We start from the raw sequence: 21,741 nt of genomic DNA, 5'->3' as shown, positions 1-21,741 counted from the left end.
CTTAAGGTTCAGATGGATTCCAGATAATATTAAACAAAACACTGAGCTGACATTTCTTCAGGAATAATAGGACTTTACAACCAATGGGAATATGGTAAATCGAGAGCCTACGTAAAACCAGGACTGGTGTTCATGAAACAAGTCTTAATCCGTTTCTTGGTCTCTTTGCTGCTGCAACTTGTGAATTTCTCCTCACAAGAGGATCAGCTAACTCTTATCTTTCAAAACACTTTATCTTCTGGATTGTTTTCACTCAGATCATCCTGCGTGCAGCAGATCACACCAACTAATTCACGCATCTAATTCATTCTGCTGTCTAGAAGGATAAGAGGATTACTGACAGCATCTGAGCAGGGTTTCACTGGGTGGGCGGCTCCCCCAGCAATCATCTACTGTCTCATCTACTTAAAAGTAAAGCAGGATTTTAGAGCCATCTAGTGGGGACAGGTGCTGCCTGGGTTCAAGTAGAAAACGGGCAGTAAAGTGGTCCAGAGCAATATTAGTCCAGACTATTAATGTGCACATTCATTGGGATTAATAACTAATTATAACCAAGGGCTGAGGTCCATATCTGTAGACTCTCTATTATCTGGTTTAATGCTGAAATGATTTATTACATTTTCCATTCAACAGAAAAGAGTTAAATAGATGTGTTAGACGTGACCTCAGGAAAACTATGATGAGCATTATTAGCTATTTCCTGGCTTAGTAGAAGTGCTCCAATTGATCGGACAGAGACCGGAATCAGCCGGTTTTAGGCCAATCTGTGACATATATATCTGATTCTGCGCTTGTCAGATTCACCCCCCCACCCAACACGGTCGGTCCTCCAGCCTGAACGAAATATTGTAATCTTAAAATCGTACTTACTGTAGTTGATATACTTTCCTGTTTCCACCAGTGGTTGGCCTCAATGGATTTCTCAAACCTCAGGAAAATGTGAATGAAAGCCCCACAGAATTAACTGATCGCACACTACACACACCCAACCCCCCAAACACACACACACACACACACACACACACACACACACACTCACGCTCACACTCGTAGAGAGAGTGACACTCCAGCCTCATCCAGCAGCCAATACTCAGATTGTCTGTCCGGTCACTGACAGCAGTTTGTTGGAGTTTAGTTGCAGCATTTTTCAGATCATCTACACAACATTGCCGAGTGTTTCGTGCTTTTGTTAGCGTACTTTAATTTGACATCATAAAAGATACTGCAGTAATTTCTCCGCTTCGTCTTTCACGTCAGGTAAGACAAACAATTATAAAGCCTTATTTTAAAGAATTATGTTGAAGTGTAAGTTAGATGTTGGTTGTCAGTTTCTGTTTTACACTTGATGTTGATTTGACTGACGGATATTGTTTTGTATGAGAATGTACTTCCTCATATTTAGTATTTTCATAATTTATTAAATGAGAATCATTAAAGGGACCTTTTTACATGTAATCTTGGGGTAGGACGGTGTCAGGAAGGATCGAGCAGAAGTAGTAATATAGAATATTTATCTGCAGGTTTGTTTATTTTTTCTTGAAAAAAGAAAATTTGTATAGTCTGAGATTATTTCACTCAAGATATAGATACCATAACATTGTGCAATTTCTCTAAACGTCTTGGCTGAATGGAGTTAACAGAATATTTTATTTTGTTTCATGCTTTTATATCTAACTGTTTGTCTTTTAGCACAAAATATGCACAGCAAAACCATCCAGCTGTTCAAATAAGATCATAGTCATCACAGGAGAACTGGATATTAAGATGTTAGTAAATAATGACACCTAGTAGGGCCAGGTATCGATATTAATATTGCAGCATATAACATAATATTGTAATATTGTGTTCTGACAAATTATTAACACAAGATTTTTGATAAATAATCTTCAGTAATGTGGATATAATGACTCAGTGGGCAAAGACAAGTATAAGAACAAATAGAACAGGTTAGTTCAAAGAATGGCATCACTTTGCTGTAATGCAGCCTTTGAAAAACAGAGACTTATGACATATCCCTATATAATGATATGTAACATCAAAGTCTCATGATGATAATGATATAATATTGAAATATTGCCCAGCCATGACATCTAAAAGGGAAAGCAAGCCAGCTCCTAACACACGCTGCCAGTCAACTCTATAAGTTATTCGATTGTTGGCTCACACAGTTATTACTTTAGTCACCAATTGTAAAAAAAAAAAAATACAGACACATTTATGATAATTTTGCTGCAGGTGTGGACCTCATAACATTTTATTGACGACAGGCTGTTGACCTCTTCCCAAAGCAAACTCCAAGATCGATCGCTTGTTCCCCTTCTGCTCTGAGCAAGTGTTACTGGTGAGAGTTGCCGGGTTGTGAAACCACGGGGCATATTTGGACTCAGCCAGAGAAACAATACAGGATCAATGCAGCCTTGTTGGAGTTTATTCAGTAAAAGAAGACTCTTTTGTCCATGCGGCTCGATTAGACTGCCAGTGTCTAATATAGCCGAGGAACCCTTCAAATAAAAACCCTTTAAAAGTCCATGGATTGACCATAGTTGGACAAAAAGCCAAATTAATATAATGTAGTGCAGTGTGTAAGAAACACCAATGTTGGTACTTCACAAGAACACACTGGATCTATGACTAACTTGTGATTATTTTTGGTGGGAAGTTACCTGAACAACCTTGTTTCCTCTGCAGCAGTTACATTTTTAGTTCAAAGGTATTTGACGTAAACAAAAGAACAATTTATAGAGTTTTCAGACGGCTGGGTTGATCCAAACCTTCAGTCAAGACTTTGTTCCTCCTGAAACCAAACTAACTAGTTTAAATATTCAGGACAACCAAATGCCACGAATGCCTCTCATTATCCATTTACCGTACATGCGTATGTGTGTGTGGTCGTGCCCACGAGTGTGTGAGCATGACTGCCCTCATGTGACTGTCCTTCACAGTCAGTGATCAGGCTTCAGGGACTACTAAGCGATCAGAAATGACATCTATTGATCAGCCTAGAAAACACCCCCACCCCCAAAATGAGCTATGTCATGAGTGCACAGGAACACTCAGTGATCAGTTCAGCAAGTACAAATAACAGTGAAATTTGTTTGTCTGGGTGTTATTGGAGCAGAAACACAGAGGCAGTCGTAGAGTAGTTTGGTTTTTTGCTCAGTTAACTGGAATCATGTTGATGACGTTCGATTGGTCACTTTCATTCAGACTGAACTGCTGCCTGAGGGAATCAGGGAAACAGGAAAGTTTCTATTGTAACCAACTCAGTGTGGGGGGGAAAATGCCTTTTCTAAAGGTTAATTACTAATGGCTTCATTAATGATTAATAAATCATTTACTGATGCTTTTTCAATTAGTAACACTGGAAATCATCGCAAGCTGGTTCAACTTAAAAACGCTTCCCTGCTGTCTAAAAAATTTGACTTAACTAAATAATATTGAATTATCAGGGAATAAAAATTCCAATAGAGATATTTTGGCTGATATTCTTATAAATATACATATACACAATATACAATATACATGTCTGTATACAAATATGCAGACAAAGGCATAATATTTTATGTTTTAAACTTTATTGTCCAAAATGACATCAGTGCACTGAAACAATAAATTTCACTGGGAATTTAAAAATGATAAATGACCACAAGCATCTTTTTTTTTGCCTTATATTCCTTAAAAAATATAATTTATTCATATCTGTGCATATCAGACAACATACACTGATACCGATGCATCTGTGACAGAACGATATCTGCCCATAACATCAACTGATGATCTATCGGTCGGGCTCCAGAAACAGCTGAACTAACTAAACTACAACTTAATTAAATGTGAATTTTTTATTTTTTTTATTTAAAAAAATTAGCTAATTTTCTTGATTAAATACATTGAATGAAGTAGAAACCTTCTATATTTGCAGGAGATATTTAGGAATGTTTTCAAGCTCCTCAGTGGATCTAGGTTGGTTTGTGCATATCAGGGCTGCAACGATTAATCAGTTGTCAGATATTGTATTAACCACAAACTATTTTGATAATCAATTGTTTTATGAATATCTTTAGGTTGTAGACAAAATAAATTTGAGGATGTTATCTTGGGACACACTAACGGACATTTTTCAACATTTTCTGACAACTTATTAGAGAAATAATTGACAGATTAAACAACAATAAAAAATCATAATTGATCTATTGATGTGCTATGTGCTATGCTGCAAAGATATCTTCTGAAGTTAGCATGCTAACCAGCTAGCCACAGGCCGCCCAGTCAAAAGCTCTACCGTTGTAAACACCAACACTACCTCGTTGCTCTCAGTCAGTCTGAATGGTAAATGGTCTGCGTTCTTATAGCATTTTTCCAGTCTAACAACAGCTCAAAGCGCTGTACAATACATGCCACATTCACACACACATTCATACACTGATGACGGCTGCCATGTAAGGCGCCAACTGCTCATCAGGAGTAGCTCATTCAGTATCTTGCTCAAGGACACTTCGACATGCAACTAGGGGGAGCCAGGATTTGAACTGGTGACCTTGCGATCACTAGACGACCCGCTCTACCCACTGAGCCACAGCCGCCCGTCTGAATGTATGGCTAACCAAGCTAGACTAGCTAGAAGCAGCTACAATTAGCAGCAGTTAGCAGTTACGCCTGTGCTATGCTGCCCCCTATTTGTTTTGAGTATTGTTTGGACAGGTGGCCAATTCTTCGGCTACATATTGCACCTTTAATGAGTCACTTCAATTAACTTTAATAATAAATATCTTAATATGTGTTTAGATGAGCTCGTTATGAACAAAACAGTTCATAACTTTTCGTTTATCATTTAATTTTCTTGATTAAATACATTGAATGAAGTTCTAGAAACCTTCTATATTTGCAGGAGATATTTAGGAATGTTTTCAAGCTCCTCAGTGGGTCTAGGTTGGTTTGTGCATATCAGGGCTGCAACGATTAATCAGTTGTCAGATATTCTATTAACCACAAACTATTTTGATAATCAATTGTTTTATGAATATCTTTAGGTTGTAGACAAAATACATTTGAGGATGTTATCTTGGGACACACTAACGGACATTTTTCAACATTTTCTGACGACTTACTGAAGAAAATTGAACAACAATGAAAATTAACGTTGCAGCCCCAGCGAATATAGTATAAAGATATATATTTGATCATACATACAATTATTTTCAAAGACTTAGATAAGTTAGATAATTAAATGTCAGCAGCAGTTTCGTGGGAATTTGCATGCTGGGAACTCCTGCAGCAGGCGTTTCCTTTGGTTTCCATGGTTTGAGGTGACGTCTTGTCCTGAAGGGCTGCTGGGGTTTTCCATTGAGTTTTCCTCTCATCATCCATCGATCTGAGGCTGCCGGGCCACATGCGTTGCCATGTGGCCCGGCCAGCGACTCACGCTGTACAGTAAGAGTCACTGTACAGCCAGGAGGATTCCCTGAGCACAGAAAACTACATACAAGTTTATGTCAGGTTTTTGTTGATGGAGGGTGGCGACTGTATTTTCTCAGCAGCATCTGTACTTGTTCAGTAATCTCCTCGTGTCTTCAACTCTGTTTCAGGATGGATCATCATGACTGGCAGCGAGGGAGAAGTCGAGGCCACAGGCGCTACGAGGATGATGAGGGTAAGAAAACTGTGAAACAACTGTGAAATATGTGAGAGCTGCTGAGCCCCTAGAATTCAAAATGTGAACACAAACCCTTCAACCTGACATTTTGTGGCCACCTGGGACTAAAGCTACAATAATGAATTGTATTATTGATAATCCATTAAACAGTAATCAGAGTAAAGTCTAAATTCTCTGATTCTAAATATGATTTCTTTCCTCCTTTATGACCGTAAAACTGAATATCTTTGGGTTTCTGTCACAATAAGACATTTGAGGGTGTCGTCTTGGACTTCTGGAAACAATAATTGATATTTTGAACCATTTTCTGACATTTACTAGATCAAATAACTTATTGGTTAGACAAGAAAATAATCTACAAATTCATCAAGAGTGAAAGTTATTGTTAGTTGCGGACCAAGTCGGTAGCAGAGCAACACAATTATCAAAAATATAATGATGTTGAAATGACATTTTTCAATCTCTGTGCTAATTTCCATCTGTTACTAACGAGGACCTTGCTTCCACAACCCTCCACAAGCTGTTACTGTATTGATCCGGCACCTATATGTTCTCTCTCTCTCTGTCAGAGGCCCAGCCAGTCTACATCGGTGTTCCAGCTTCCCACAGACGGAAGAGGCGCAGACATCATTCCTATGCCAGCGACCCTGACCGGGAGTCGCGGCACTCGCACTACGATCACCACACACACCGCGAACACTCCCACCGGGAACATTACCACGACAGAGAGGAGCACTATGACGATGACGAGGGCGGTGCAGAGCGTCACGGGCAGCTCGACCCCTCAGGTCAGAAGCTTTACGTGGTTACATGACATGCGTGTCCCATAATGTTGATTGATTACATGCACTGGAGTGTCCTGTGCTGAATGTGATAAGAGCTTAATAACACAAGAGACAAAAAAAGAGCAGACAATGCAAATAACCCAATAGAATAATGGAACTGGAGGATAAAGATCAGGATTTAATGGGAAGAGAAGAACAAGAGGAGACAACGGGAAAAGTTTAAAGCCAATTAAAGTCAATGCCAGTGTGTTTAAAATGATTGATTTCTACGATATCTCCTCATGGCAACCGGGAAAGATTGTGTTTACAGTTAATACAAAAAAATTGTTGTTAAAGTTGTTAAAATGTTAAAAACAAAGCCTACTTTCACATCTCCACACAGCTGGCCAATCACAGCGTAGAGTTTGGCGGGCTCGTCCAATTATCGGCTACAGAATCGTAATTGACAATAGATGCAGCAGTTCAATGATGCAACATGCAGTTAGCTTGAATCAGACAGAGGCTCCATGGTTCTGCCTGTGAGGACAGTTTGTTCTGGTGTATGTTGCACTATTGAACTTTTCTTCCTCGAGACACAGAAGTTTTTTACAGTCGGTCTGTCAGTTCAATCCTGAAATATCTCTATCTACTCAATAGACTGGCATTATTGATTTCCAGACATTGACTCCTAATGAGTTTGTTGGTCCTCAGATATGATACAGACATGGATATCCCCCTTAGGACAAAATGAAATAATATATTTGAGATTGGGAAATAATGTTGACATTACGTTTCCTGTGATATAATTTGAGTGTGAAAGTCCAGGTGTGTGTACACATTCTGATTGGACACACACGAAGAAACCTTCGCTTTTTTTCACCTGCTTTCAGGATTTTATGGGTCGTGAACATTAACCAGATTTTTCTGTGGTTTAGCACAAAGCACTGCTGTAGAGAGCTGCTAGCTTTGCTGCAGAAACAAGTTATTAATCAACTTTCCTGCTGCAGCTGTAAGGGAATAAAATGAAACAAACATCAAATATATTTTTTTCTACTAAGGCTATGTCCACACTTTTGTAAATATTTTGCAAAACTGATATTTTCTTGTATGTTTTGGCCTCTTGTCCAAACGCAAATGACCTTTTCGGTCAATAAAAACAGATTTTTTTCAGTCGACATCTAAAGTACATTTCTTAAAACGTTGGTTTCTGTGTATTATTTTGTATGTGTTAAATGGAGTGTTTATGGACACGATGATGTCACACCCACATGCCCATTGTTGCTGTCTGTAACATCAATGGCGGACATGAAACGCTGCACCTGCTCAGTAAGTTCTTCTCTGGTACGTGACGTATCCATGATGTAAACTTTATCGCCACCTACAGGCGCAGAGCCGCGGCCATGTGGACATGATTCTTTTGATCTACTAGGAAAAATATCTGTGTTAGTGTGGACCATGTTGTTGCACACACAGTAGTGAGAGGCATATGACCAGGCTGGATCTATGCTGTCAGGTAGAGAACTCTGCATTACGAGTGTGTGATGAGGTAGAAGTTGCTCGTGCATGCATGTATGTGATGAATGTTTTGGTCCCAAGGGGCCATGAAGTCTGAAGCCTGTAAGCTGATTAGAGCTGAGGAACTCCAAGCTGTGTGTGCATGTGTGAGTGCATGTGTGAGTGCATGTGTGTGTGCATGTGTGTGTGCATGTGTGTGCATGTTATTTTGGGTCATTGTGAGTGTTTGGTGTGCTTTGTGTTTTATCAGGATTTATAACCAACTGTGTAGGTTGAACACCTGAGGCCTGCAGCGGAGAGTTAGAGAGGCAGTGATGTTGGGGTCATCAGAGCAAGAGAGTAGGAGTAATGTCGCTGATGATGTCTTTGCTTTCTTGCATTTGTGTGTGTGTGTGAGTTTAAGTTTGCATGCATGGACTTCTGGGTGGAGAGTACTAGAGGGCCCTGTGGTGTGTGTCAACCCTCTTAAAGCTTCTGGCTCTCTGCTGCTTTGGAGATTTCAGTGGATTTCTGCCACAGCTTAGAGGAGACCTTTTTGTTTTTTTCTCCGACTGATTGAATGGCGCAGGTCTGACCACTTAGTTCGACTAGACACCGAGTCATACATGGCTAATTGAAATCAAACCTCGCTGTGGAATAAAACTCAAAGACGTTGAAGGAGCAAAGCGAGAAATCGAGCAGGAAGGACGTATGTGAGAAGGAGTGAGTGTGTCACTTCTCCCCCACTCATGGTGGAGAGTTAAGGACACTCAACCTCAACAAGAGGACGGGAAGCCAGAAGCCTCTTTTCTCTCAGCCTGAAGCAAACCTGAGGATATCTCTTCAGTTACCTTTGGGTCTTACTGTCTCTGGTCTGAGGATCCAATGAGCACGCAGGACTCCGGGTTGTCTTTACACTCGGCTATGGCCTCCCGCTGGACCCTACCCGGCTCCCGAATAGGTAAAGACGGCATAAGTAAAGAGGGGAAGAGGCTGGAAATGGAGACTATCTATGAATCATTACCTTCATGTAAATTAGGCTTATTTCCAGTCTTGTTGCTTTTTCTTTCTTTCTTTTATCTTCAAATTTACAGTAAATAAAAACTAAGCGTTTAGGATATCAGGTCATTTTAGTGGAATAGTGTTAGTCTCTATGTTCAAGGCTATTTCTAAAAAAATACATAGTTAAAAAGTGAGTTATTTAAAAGCACAGTATGTCATTTCTTAATGATTTAAAGAAAACACCATTGCTGATGAACGTCTGTGTAATGAGACTCCGGGATGTTCACCGAGTGAGGTAATGTTTTAAAGCTTTACTCACTTTATGTTTAGTTTCATTCACTCTCTGACGTATCATCTGATGTTTCCAGATGAAACACCAAATGAAAAACACTCTTAACTCGAGTAGAATAACAACATTTTTCCGGATTTAAACATTTGGAAATATTTGGGACGACTGAAATAAACAACTCAACACAATAAATAACAAAGATATTGTCATTTTTAAGACATTTTCATGCAGAAATGTTACATTTTAAGTCTTTCAAGCAGCATTGATTTATTTTTAAGGCACTTGAGGACATTGAAACAAAGTGACATCACTCCATTCACATATCATCACCGCCGAAAGTTATGTGTTAGCGGACATCGAACAACATTAGTGCTAATCTAAAAATACAAGCATGATGCATTTTCCATCCAAACCCATCTACACCACTATGATCTGTCATCAGACAACACACGGAAGCTATCAACACAAGGCATTGATCATAGAGCCTGACTACCGCTGGGCAATTTATCAATATCTTATTGATATTGTGATATGAGACTATATGGTCTTAGATTTTAGATATTAGTGTATTGTGTGAGTGTTGTCTTTTCCTGGTTTTAAAGGCTGCATGACATTGTTGTTGCAATATTGATATGGAGGTTTTTGGACAAAAATATTTTCATCTTTTATCTTTTCTGCTTTATTGTTTTGCTTTTAGGAGATTTGAGAATAGAGAGATATCATTTGTGTATCACGATACAGCCTAGAAACATAGTGGTATTATTTTATAATTTATTCAAAAAGTCGGTCAAGTTTCACTGTTTTGCCGTGAAGCTCCAGAAATGTTGTGTGGATTACGACACGACGGCTTTCCATCAGCATAGTGATGACTGAATTGTAATTTTTGGGGTGAACTGTTCCTTTAAGGCCTAAACCTGACCACAGCTAGCTAAAAAACACCAAGTAGCTCTTGAGTGCTGAGAGGAGCTGCAGAATTTTTGTGATTACAAGCATCACAGGTTTTTTTGATAACTATAGCTTTACATAATATACACAGATAACAAAGAGGTTAAAACACTAGATGTGCACTGTGTATTTGTGTTTTTATCAATGACCCACAAACAAACTGTGCAAACATCATGATCTCCCGCTGTGGGATCACATCGGCAAACATGGGCAGAGCTCCTAATGTGACCTGACCTAATGTGACAGAGTCGAGCCAGCGATGGAAACAACAGCCGCTGATTCCTCTGGAGTGTTGGATGCATTGTGGAACATTGTATTGTATTATAATTAATTATTGTAGTTAACAAAGATTACATAATTTTTCCCTCTCCGTGGAAGTGTTGATTGAGATTGTGAACGTCACGGCACATGCCACACACACACACACGCACACACACACACACACACAGTGGTGGGATGCAAGTCAACAGTGCCTCCAGGCTCTCGGATGTTAATGGGGATTGATCCGCTCGGAGTAAAATTAGAAAAAAGTGCTGCTGGCTGATCAGATACCAGATAGTCATTAGAGGAGCCGACTCTCACTCTCACTCATTAAAGAAGAGTAATGGGGATTGGCTGGATTAGACGTGGCTGTTTCTAATATCTGGCTGGCTTAATACAAATTCTCCAGGGTTGTCTTGTTGGCTCGGAGTCTGTGTCTAATTTGTAATGTTGTGGGATTTAATTCAACAAAGGACTTTTGTCACACGTAATCCCAAACTCTCACTTCCCTAATTATTTGCTTGCAACTGTAAACTGTGCAAAAAAAAAAAATCACCAAATGATAATAAAAGTGTAACTCCCTCTTCTCTTCTTGAAGCAGCAGAACAAGACAACATACTGATGATTTTGTTACCTTTAGATTTTTACTCGTAAAGGATTTAAAAAGACTTCTAAATCTACAACCATGGCTCGTTTGTGCCAAATGCTAACCTCAGTATGCTAACATGTTCACACTGACAGAGTAAAGGTGCTGTTGAGTTTGTCAGAAGTCAATTTGAAAATCAAAAGTACACTGAGGTATTGAGTACACTCAGCCGTTCTACAAAAAAACGTCAGATTCTTATTTAATGTGTGAGAGAATGGTTTACCAAGTAACTAGCTAAGTGTAGAGTGTTAGCATGCTATCATTTGCTAAGTATCACTTAAAGTAAAAATCTCGCCAAAATGCAACCTAGGCTTTTTTGTGAATGAATATGAGTCAAACCTTCGTGTAAATGCATAATTATGACGAAAGAGGCACTTTTAAGATTTACCAGATTTTCGTTTTCGGCTCAATTTCATTTTCAATGGGAGTGCTACGGGCACTTTTACGCTAGCATCAAAATCTCTCTGTTTAAAACAGTAAGAAGTCTCGACACAACATGAAACTTTGCTCGTAGTATCACCAGGGTCTCTACACATGAACACGAGCATTGAGAACATTGTTTGTGTACACAGACTTTACTGAAAAGAACAATTTTGGACAACTCCATTAGTCCTTGTGTTCATGACGGCAGCGCGCCAGAGATGCTACTGCTAATGTTCCAATGTTGTTGGGAATCCACAGGTATTTGGTCATGAACCAAAGAGTTGGACAAAGTTAAAACTTTCCATCTGATGATAGCGTGAGACGAAACTTCAGAGGATTATCAAAGTTATTAAAATTCATCCCTAGGGCAACTTGAATGTTTGTACTAAGGTTAACGTTAATCTGTCTGTTTGTAGCTTAGATATTTTAACCTGCTGGTGGTGCTCGACGAAACCTCAGGGAGTCAACAAAGTCATCAGGTGTTCATCTTCGTGAGACCATGAATGTCTGTAAAAATGTGTCATGAAAATTCTCTGCATAGTTCTTGAGATGTTTGCCTTTCGTGTTGATGTGTGTTTTTACCATCTCATTAAATTGCCAGTGCACCATGTCCATGTCACATCGGTTTATGTAGGTTTCTGTCACGGCTCAAACATGAAGTTAATGAAAGTCTGACACTGACTCTGTCTCTTGTTTTGCCTCCATGTTGCAGTGTCCCCTGCAGCGGAGCGGCTGCGCCACATACTGGGAGAGGATGACAGCACCCCAACACCAACACTGTTCACTGAGATGGACACACTACAGCATGAGGGGGGCGAGTTAGAGTGGAAAGAGTCTGCAAGGTACACACTCACACTCACACACAAACACACACAGGCGTCAGGGCTTTCATTAGTTTGGGATTCTGGGTCACCTTTGATCGGATTTAGAGGTTGAGGGTTGAGACATCATGGGTGCTGGGTGTCAGGACTTTAACACTACACGTGATTAAAGCTATAGTTTAAATTACATAACACCCTGCTGGCTGGCACCAATCAATCTTCTGTCACTCTTTAAACAGTCAAATAACTCTGCTTGATTTACTGAATTCCAGAGCCAAGCTTGTTTTTTTTCTCATCTCTGTAGGTGGGTGAAGTTTGAGGAGAAGGTGGAGGAGGGAGGAGAACGATGGAGCAAGCCTCATGTGTCCACGCTGACCCTCCACAGCCTGTTTGAGCTCAGGACCTGCCTGCAGACAGGAAGCATCCTGCTCGACCTGGAGGGCTACTCACTGCCACAGATTGTGGGTGAGTCCAGTGAAGCATGAATCAATGAAGTGATTAATTGTCATTGGAACAATAATCACCAACTACTTTGAGAACCGATTCATCAGTTTGACTTAAAGGGATATTCCGGTGTAAGTTTAATCCATGGTCTAACACAACATGAAACTGTGTTAGACTCCCTCTTGAGAGATCAAGTTAGCAGACCGCTAATTTACTGAGTTTTATCAACCTCAGAAACGACCGCACGACAACAATACACTGCAGTAAATGGATCCAAATATAAGCCGCCACCAAAAAGCCACAAATAATGCTCAGAACAGCACCAAACTTCAGCAACAGTACAAATAGGGTCTCAGCACATAGTCCGGGGCATCTAACCTCCGCTAGCTTAGCTGGATTTCTACTGAAAAGCTGACTAAATTTACCACTCTTCTGCAGCAGCTTCCTGTTGACGGGAAGTCCCGACGAGTCGATTACCGAGTGCAGTAGAGTTCCGCGGCTCATGGATGAAAATGTATGATTATGACTCCATGGAAAAGCAATCAAAGTTCATATGTGTCTTACCTGCCAGTTTATAACAGTTATTATCGAGAGCGGACAGGGAAAAGAACAGAATTGAGCATTTCTAACCGCACTCGGTAATCGTCACGTCGGGACTTCCCCGACCCGGAAGCTGATGGAGGAGAGTTGAAATCTGTTTTTAGCTTCACAATAGAAATCCAGCTAAGCTAGCGGAGGTTAGATGCCCCGGACTATGTGCTGAGACCCTATTTGTACTGTTGCTGAAGTTTGGTGCTGTTCTGAGCATTATTTGTGGCTTTTTGGTGGCGGTTTATATTTGGATCCATTTACTGCAGTGTATTGTTGTCGTGCGGTCGTTTCTGAGGTTGATAAAACTCCGTAAATTAGCGGTCTGCTAACTTGATCTCTCGAGAGGGAGTCTAACACAGTTTCACGGTGATTTAGACCATGGATTAAATTTACACCGGAATATCCCTTTAAGAAAAGTCAAAATTAGCTGATATCAGCTTCTTAAATATGAATATTGTAGAAAAACGGGAGAAAAAAATATAACAATTATGTGAACTTTTGTGACTCCAGATGACATCGTGGATCGGCAGATAGCTGATGGTCTCATTCCTCCGGATCTGAAGGAGAAGATCAGCTTCGTGTTGCTCAGGAAGCACCGTCACCAGACCAAGAAACCAATCCACCGCTCGCTGGCAGATATCGGAAAGTCCTCCAACGCTGCTTCTAGTAAGTTCATGTGCCACTTAATTTCACCTTCCAATCATCAAAGTAATCCTTCAAAAAACCTTCAAATTACGTCCTAACGCTTCCTTTGTTTTCTGCCAAGTTGATCACCACCTGTTTCACCTTCCCTCATAAAAATTGCCTCTTCTGTGCTCTTCGTTGTCGCCTCTTCTGCTGCTGCTCTGTCAGACCGTAGTCCTCAAGTTAATCTGAATCGTAGTACTAGTTCAGCTTCTGGGATCCACCGCTCCACAGAAGACCTACGCTCTCGGCAGTCAAGCAGCCTTGGCCGCTTGCGTGAGTCTGAACACACCACACAAACACACACAAGTTCACCATGACTTCCCTCCTTTGCTTACAACTTCCTACACACCGGTGACAGAAAGTACTTTATAGTTGTTAGCAACAATATGAAGGTATATTTTACCTGCCAGACAGATTTAGTTGCTAATTACTTCTCAGGATTATATTTTACTCAAGCGAAACACAAAATGATCTCATGAAATACATTCTTGAAGATTTTTCTGGCTCGCAACCTCTTCGAAAAATGAAGTGTTTGGGCTTCTTGTCACATTTCAGATCCCCGCTAAACTTCTCGGAGGATTTAATTTGAATAGCTGTTCAACACCCAAAGAAGTTAATCCACACAGCATTTCACTAAAAAGAAATATGAAGACAGATTCGTCTGTCAGAACTGTTTTTCTACTTTCCTCTCTCGTTTATTTTGAGACGAACACTCATATTTATCCGGTGATGCTTTTGTGGGGAGACACTGGACTAAACTAGCTAACTGTATATAAAGTTTTAACTGATAATTATGTTCTAATAATGTCACATAGAATCAGATATCAGTCACAGGAGACTTTTTACTCCACTATGAGTTGTTTTACTGCTGATACTTTGAGTACATGAAGCTGATGATACCTGAGTAAATCTTCCATCACTGAGAAACATTCAACATTTGCAGCTATTAACCAAAAAAATCTCACTTTTAACTGTAACGTCTCTGCTTTGATCTGTGTTTAACTCCCCGCCACTGCATGATTCAAACACTTGAGATGGCTTTATGTGTATATATACTCACCATGAATACAGTGTGTTGGATATAACGTGTGTTTATGTTAGAGATTTAGGTCCTTTTGTGTGCACCTTTGCTAATTTCTTTTGTGAATTTATGTGGGTGAAGAGGATTATGAGGGGATTTTTTGGATCTCTGTGTGGTATGTTCTTGTTCTCCTTTTGTGCGTTTTCATTTGTTCCCAAATCTGCTTTGAGGGGGAAAAAAGAGGGAAATGACTCATTAAAAAATAATCCCCTACAGGAGCTAATTTTGAAGTTCTAGCACACATTGTGGGCACTTTACACTGAAGTCACTGTTTCTATCTCTGTCTTAAGATGTTAGATGTTTTTCAAAAACAAATGTAAGTGTGTGGTTCGTTTACAGATCCTGCCCAGAGCCGAAGCATGAATGATATTTCAGACACACCGAGCACAGACCAGGTAAAGTTTTCCTTCAGTATTTCATGTGTGATTCTGTGGGTCAGCCTGTTCAGACACTTACACACCTCATACAGGGTTCACATACATACGACTGAGGCTTGTTGCTACATATATCCTATATTCTTATTGTTAGCACATCCCATGAAAAGACCAAAAACAACAATGTGTTAGTTTGTCTATCAGTACTTTCTGACTTCCTGTTTGGTTTGTTTATCAGCAGTCTTCCAGTTGCCCTTTTTGAATTGAGTTGATTTGAGAGTTATTTATTCTCACGCAGGCGCAGAACTTACAAGGTAGTTGGCCGTCAGCTGTGCTTTTTGCGGTGTGTTCAAGTGCAGCTTTTACGGCAGGACAAAGGCAATAGAGCTCAACAGTGAGGTTCCGGAAGTGAAAATTCCATTCATATTCTGCATATAGATTTTGATTATTGGCCATAATGTCGTAACCATCCAAAGTAGACTCACCACGAGTTATCAGATTGTCAAACGATGATATATGATCCTGTAGAAGTCAAAAGTCCGTATGATATCAACCTTGTTTTGCGAAAAACATGTTTTATTCGCGATGTCATGGAGAAGTACTACACTACCCACAATCCTGTAGTGCAACAGCGACGTCTCTGATTGGTGGTGCTCGCTGTTACCATGGAAATGTTTACCAAACCCGCGGATTTCATGTTAGCTAGTTACTGCTAACACTGAACTCTACGATCGTTTCCCACAGAGCGACCATGATTTCACTTTCTGACCTGCTGCGTTTGTTTAGTGATGAGGTGAAGAGTTTATTAAGGGTTCAGCCGAACATTAAATTTGCGGGTTCGGTAAACATTTCCATGGTAACAGCGAGCTCCACCAATCAGAGACGTCGCTGTTACATTCGCAATGGTTTATGGGATGAGTAGTTGCTTTACTCTTAAGATAATTATGTACACAGTGTTGTACCTTTGCTTTTTTCTCCGTTTTCAAACATTGTTTTTGTGCCAAATTAAATGTTTTATGGTCACGATTCATCTGCTAGCTGATTGGCCTAAAACGCTTTGTATAAGGATTTTATGAAACGTCAATGGAGTGAAAGAATGGCAAATTCACTTCCGGAACCGGAGGCGAAGCAACATCCTGTCTTTGTCGTCGTCTGGTTCTCTGATATCACTTTGGTGTGTCTCGGTTCTAAGTCCATTTTAAGGGATTGTTTTAAGATTGAAGTATCGTACTCCCCATTTCAAGTTTTTACCTTTACAGACTGAAATCAAAAGTCCAGGCATGGAAAGAGTACTAGAATAGTGCACTCAGGTGGATGTAGTGTAAGTAACACTGCTGTGTTTTCTTTGAAATTATGTCACCTTTACAGAAAGAGGGTCAATCCACCCACATCACATACTGTAGTCAGATTTTCTACTTAATCCTGAGTGGTATGCAGCCTCGCAGATATATGTAAACACAGCTGATGCTGAAGTTATATATCGTGTCGAAGATGACATTTAACTAATTTCAGCAGTTTAAAGGAGTAAACTGTCCTTTGTGTGTATATTTGGTGGAATGCCCCTTTAATACCACATATTCCTCATGTTCACTTGTGCCTGCACATACATGCAGTATGTTCTGTCACTGTCTGAGTTGTTATTGATTTGTAATAAGCTAATCTCCTGCATGTTGGAGAGTCGTCATGGATTATTTCAGGTCTGCACACAGTTAACAGATGGTGGAACATCATCTCTCCGTCTCCTAGTTTGTGTTTGTTGCTGTTGCTGCTTTGTGTTTTATGAAAAGTTGAGCCTTGTTTGATGAGAAAGGTTTACAGAGTCGGCAGAACTACTTAATCCCTGTAAATCCACACGGCCTGGTAGCTGAGGTGGGCATTTGTTGGGCTAAATTGTGTTTGTGTACGCACCTGCTTGTGTGTTTGTACTTAGAAGTGTTTTTTGTGTTCAGATTCATTAAGCTGCTTCTTCTTAGCTTAATTGTTTGAGCCTCTCCCCCAAAAATTACAACAGAGAACACATACGACACGACAGCTTTCGGTCACTTGCTTTATTTTTCATTGTTGACCAGTAGCAGCAATTTGGTGTGTGTGTGTGTGTGTGTGTGTGTGTGTGTGTGTGTTATTCGGATAAATATCTACTTACTCACATCAAAGCAAGTAAGAAAGGAACTCGTGCTCGTGAGCGTGGTTTATTATTTCTTCACAGAAGCTGGCACGGCCCCTCCAGCTTTCTTTGATCTGACAAATATGTACACTCATACAGTAAAGTACATGACATCATAACATGAAGCTCAGCAGGAGGAGAGTATAATACTGCTCAACTCACTACAGTTTAGCCGCAGATAGCAGCTAAAACTTGAGCGAGTGAGTCGATAATTTGTTAGATTAGTTCATTTAGCACGTGAGATTGAAATGTCGTGTTTTGGTTTGCTTACGACCGAGAAGTTAGGAGTTAGTGAGAGAGGACCGGTTGGTGAATTGACTCTGAAAGCAGCATTAACAGATTATGAAGAGATTTTAATTTAAGCAGCCACCACTCCACTGCCTCGTGCTTCCTTTGGTTAGGAGGAGGAGGAGGAGGTGCAGAAAAAGAGCTGTGAAACAGTGTTGTGTGATTTTATACTGTATGTGACTACAGGGTTTCAGATGGATGTGTTTTGGGCAGTGTTTGGGGGTTTATACACAGTCATCCTAACAGCTCTGTGAGGCTCAAGGTGAAGAAAATGTAAAAATTCTTGTTCTGGTGCCAAAATAAGGATATTTAGCTGTCTCCTTTGGTTGGAGTTAGACTGACTGTTCAGTGGAAATTCAGACATTTCAGGTTTTCAGGTTGTTTCTGAGAGTCTGTTCAAGATTATAAAGTAATTTTCAAGGAGTTTTTTTATTGGCAATTGCAGATCCTTGTCTTCACATTGTGTTCTGGTAAAGGTTAAGCCGGGTTCAAGCATTCAAGGTGTTTTAATGCCGTAGCCTCTGTAATCCTGCTGTGGCAAAGAAGTCGTCTGAGTTCCAACAAATGAAGGTCAACTTTTTTTTCCGCCACACCAAATTCAGAGGGATACATCCTCTGGAAATCATGAATATCTGCACTAAATTCTGTATCAATCCGTCAAGTAAGTGTTGAGATATTTCGCAGGTTAAATGAAAATAGTTAAAGCTGATGGATCTAGATGAAAAGTCAGAGGATAACTGATGTTATTCTGATTCATCCTCTGGGGACCTTGAACGTCAAAACATCTTAGTCTGGAAATGTTTGATCAAATCCTTAACAAGTTTTACTGAGGAAATCCTGAGTTGAGGGGGAAAAACTGAAAGCGTGCAGGATTAAACTTTGGTTGTGGCTTTTGTTGTCGATGTCTAAAATCCTGTGTTGTTTTCTGTCCCGAGTCAGCTACTGTAACTGTACAGCTCACATGATCTGATTAGCGACCAGCACACTTAACATAAGCAGCTGGGAAAGGTCAACAGTAGTCTAACATGACTCAAATATGTGATTTCAACTCTCCTGCTGCCTCTGTCTGCTTCCTCTTCTCTTCTTCTAGCTGAAGAATAAATTCATGAAGAAGATTCCTCGTGATGCAGAAGCATCCAATGTCTTGATTGGTGAGGTGGATTTTCTGGAAAAACCCTTCGTCTCTTTCGTACGTTTGGCTCAGGCCACGACTCTCGGAGGCCTCACTGAGGTCCCTGTACCGACAAGGTGGGTGTCTCTCTGTCTCCTGATTTAATATCTTTGTAGAGTCTGTGTGTCTTTGCATATATCAGCCTTGTAACCTTCTGTTCTGACAGGTTTCTCTTCATCTTGCTGGGTCCTCACGGCAAAACCAAGTCCTACAATGAGATTGGCAGAGCTATCGCTACGCTCATGGTGGATGATGTAAGTGACCGGCGCTCTCCAGCCCCAATAGACCACACTCATACATATATTCCATATTTTTCTTTGAATTTATTTCTTTATTTTCCCCTCAGCTGTTCAGTGACGTTGCCTATAAAGCGAGGGACCGTGACGATCTGATCGCAGGTGTTGATGAGTTTCTGGATGAGGTGATTGTCCTGCCTCCAGGGGAATGGGACCCGAAAATACGAATCGAGCCTCCAAAGAAGGTTCCATCGGCAGAAATGAGGCACGTTTAATAAATCACACTTATCAACATATTTAACAAACAGCTGCTTATCTAAACATCCATCCACACTCATTTGGAGCCATGTTTGTGTCACCTGATGAATGTAATTCCAATATTGACTCTTTTGAAGCTCTTGTTTATCTCCTGCGATGAGAGTGAACCTTCTCTGTAGTTTGATGTCGTCACAACTTACTCTCGGTTCCTTGTTCTGTTCCCGTGTTTACTGCAGGAAGTCAGTGCTGAACCTGAATGAGCTGGGGCAAATGAACGGCTCAGCCGGTGGGGCAGCCGGAGGAGAAGACGAAGAGCTTCCAGCTCCACATGAGCTCGGGGAGGAGCTGAAATTCACTGGGAGGTATGAGAGAGGCTTGTCCCCACTATCATTTTGTTTTTTTAGGAGGACAAAAGATGTTATGTCTACAAATCAAAGTATTTGCTCCATACAGCAGGTTGCAGCTCTTCACCTAAAAGCTAACTGAGGCTGTTCCTTGTTCTATTACACCCGTAGACTGCTTCTGTAACCTTTAACACACCGTGAAACTGTGTTAGACCCCCCCTCGAGAGATCAAGTTAGCAGACCGCTAATTTACGGAGTTTTATCAACCTCAGAAACGACCACACGACAACAATACACTGCAGTAAATGGATCCAAATATAAACCGCCACCAAAAAGCCACAAATAATGCTCAGAACAGCACCAAACTTCAGCAACAGTACAAATAGGGTCTCAGCACATAGTCCGGGGCATCTAACCTCCACTAGCTCAGCTGGATTTCTACTGAAAAGCTGACTAAATTTACCACTCTTCTGCAGCAGCTTCCTGTTGACGGGAAGTCCCGACGAGTCGATTACCGAGTGCAGTAGAGTTCCGCGGCTCATGGATGAAAATGTATGATTATGACTCCATGGAAAAGCAATCAAAGTTCATATGTGTCTTACCTGCCAGTTTATAACAGTTATTATCGAGAGCGGACAGGGAAAAGAACGGAATTGAGCATTTCTAACCGCACTCGGTAATCGTTGCGTCGGGACTTCCCCGACCCGGAAGCTGATGGAGGAGAGTTGAACTCTGTTTTTAGCTTCACAATAGAAATCCAGCTAAGCTAGCGGAGGTTAGATGCCCCGGACTATGTGCTGAGACCCTATTTGTACTGTTGCTGAAGTTTGGTGCTGTTCTGAGCATTATTTGTGGCTTTTTGATGGCGGTTTATATTTGGATCCATTTACTGCAGTGTATTGTTGTCGTGTGGTCGTTTCTGAGGTTGATAAAACTCTGTAAATTAGCGGTCTGCTAACTTAATCTCTCGAGAGGGAGTCTAACACAGTTTCACGGTGTGTTAGACCGTGGATTAAACTTACACCGGAATATCCCTTTAACAACATTGTTTTGACAGGTTTGCAGGTGGATTGTGGCTCGACATCAAGCGGAAGATCCCGTGGTATTGTAGCGATATCTACGACGGCTTCCATATCCAGTCCATCTCTGCCGTGCTCTTCATCTACCTGGGCTGCATCACCAACGCCATCACCTTCGGAGGGCTGCTGGGAGATGCTACCGACAATTACCAGGTCTCTATAAAGGCTGCAACATAATGAACCAATGCAGAAAACCACACAGCTCTCGCTATATTCGATAAACTCTGTTTTCTGTCTCTTCTCTTGTCTTAAGGGTGTGATGGAGAGTTTCCTCGGCACGGCTTTAGCAGGAACTGTCTTCTGTGTGTTCGGCGGGCAGCCTCTCATCATCCTCAGTTCAACAGGACCCATTCTCATTTTTGAAAAACTGCTTTATGAATTCAGCAAGTAAGACACACACAAGCAAAAACACATAGATGTGTTGGGTTCAAATAATCAGATAAGAGGTGATGACAGCGCTTCTCTCTTCACAGGAGTAACGATATAGACTACATGGAGTTGCGTCTGTGGATCGGCCTTCACTCGTGTCTGCAGTGTTTCCTGCTGGTAGTCTCAGACGCCAGCTACATTATCAAGTACATGACCCGCTTCACAGAGGAGGGTTTCTCCAGCCTCATCTCCTTCATATTCATCTCTGATGCCATTAAGAAGATGGTAGGTTACATTATATTTTATGTGAAGTGACCGAACCACCAAACTTTAACTCAAAACAAGATAAAAACTGGT

General features: G+C 40.8%; 1 protein-coding gene across 4 annotated transcripts in view; it reads left to right on the top strand.

Moving 5' to 3' along the window:
- The window catches only part of slc4a5b (solute carrier family 4 member 5b), a 35,185-nt gene that overhangs the window by 728 nt on the left and 12,716 nt on the right, over nt 1-21,741 (top strand). For 2 of the 4 annotated variants that reach the window (XM_030435391.1, XM_030435393.1), the window contains exons 2-15: nt 5,586-5,650; nt 6,223-6,441; nt 12,190-12,319; nt 12,603-12,763; nt 13,844-13,999; nt 14,186-14,293; nt 15,441-15,496; nt 19,018-19,175; nt 19,265-19,352; nt 19,445-19,599; nt 19,829-19,954; nt 20,994-21,168; nt 21,269-21,402; nt 21,489-21,669. In XM_030435391.1, coding sequence (XP_030291251.1) covers nt 5,587-5,650; nt 6,223-6,441; nt 12,190-12,319; nt 12,603-12,763; nt 13,844-13,999; nt 14,186-14,293; nt 15,441-15,496; nt 19,018-19,175; nt 19,265-19,352; nt 19,445-19,599; nt 19,829-19,954; nt 20,994-21,168; nt 21,269-21,402; nt 21,489-21,669 — 1,911 coding nt within the window. In that variant the 5' untranslated portion in view covers nt 5,586. Of the gene's footprint in view, nt 1-1,112; nt 1,258-5,585; nt 5,651-6,222; nt 6,442-8,394; nt 8,873-12,189; nt 12,320-12,602; nt 12,764-13,843; nt 14,000-14,185; nt 14,294-15,440; nt 15,497-19,017; nt 19,176-19,264; nt 19,353-19,444; nt 19,600-19,828; nt 19,955-20,993; nt 21,169-21,268; nt 21,403-21,488; nt 21,670-21,741 lie in introns of those variants that run through there. The other 2 variants (XM_030435390.1, XM_030435392.1) reach the window with 2 other exon arrangements.

Source organism: Sparus aurata, chromosome 12 (genome assembly GCF_900880675.1).
Source record: "Sparus aurata chromosome 12, fSpaAur1.1, whole genome shotgun sequence".
Lineage (NCBI taxonomy): Eukaryota > Metazoa > Chordata > Actinopteri > Spariformes > Sparidae > Sparus > Sparus aurata.
The sequence above is the reverse complement of the archived record's forward strand: the minus strand, read 5'-3'. Positions and strand labels throughout refer to the sequence as shown.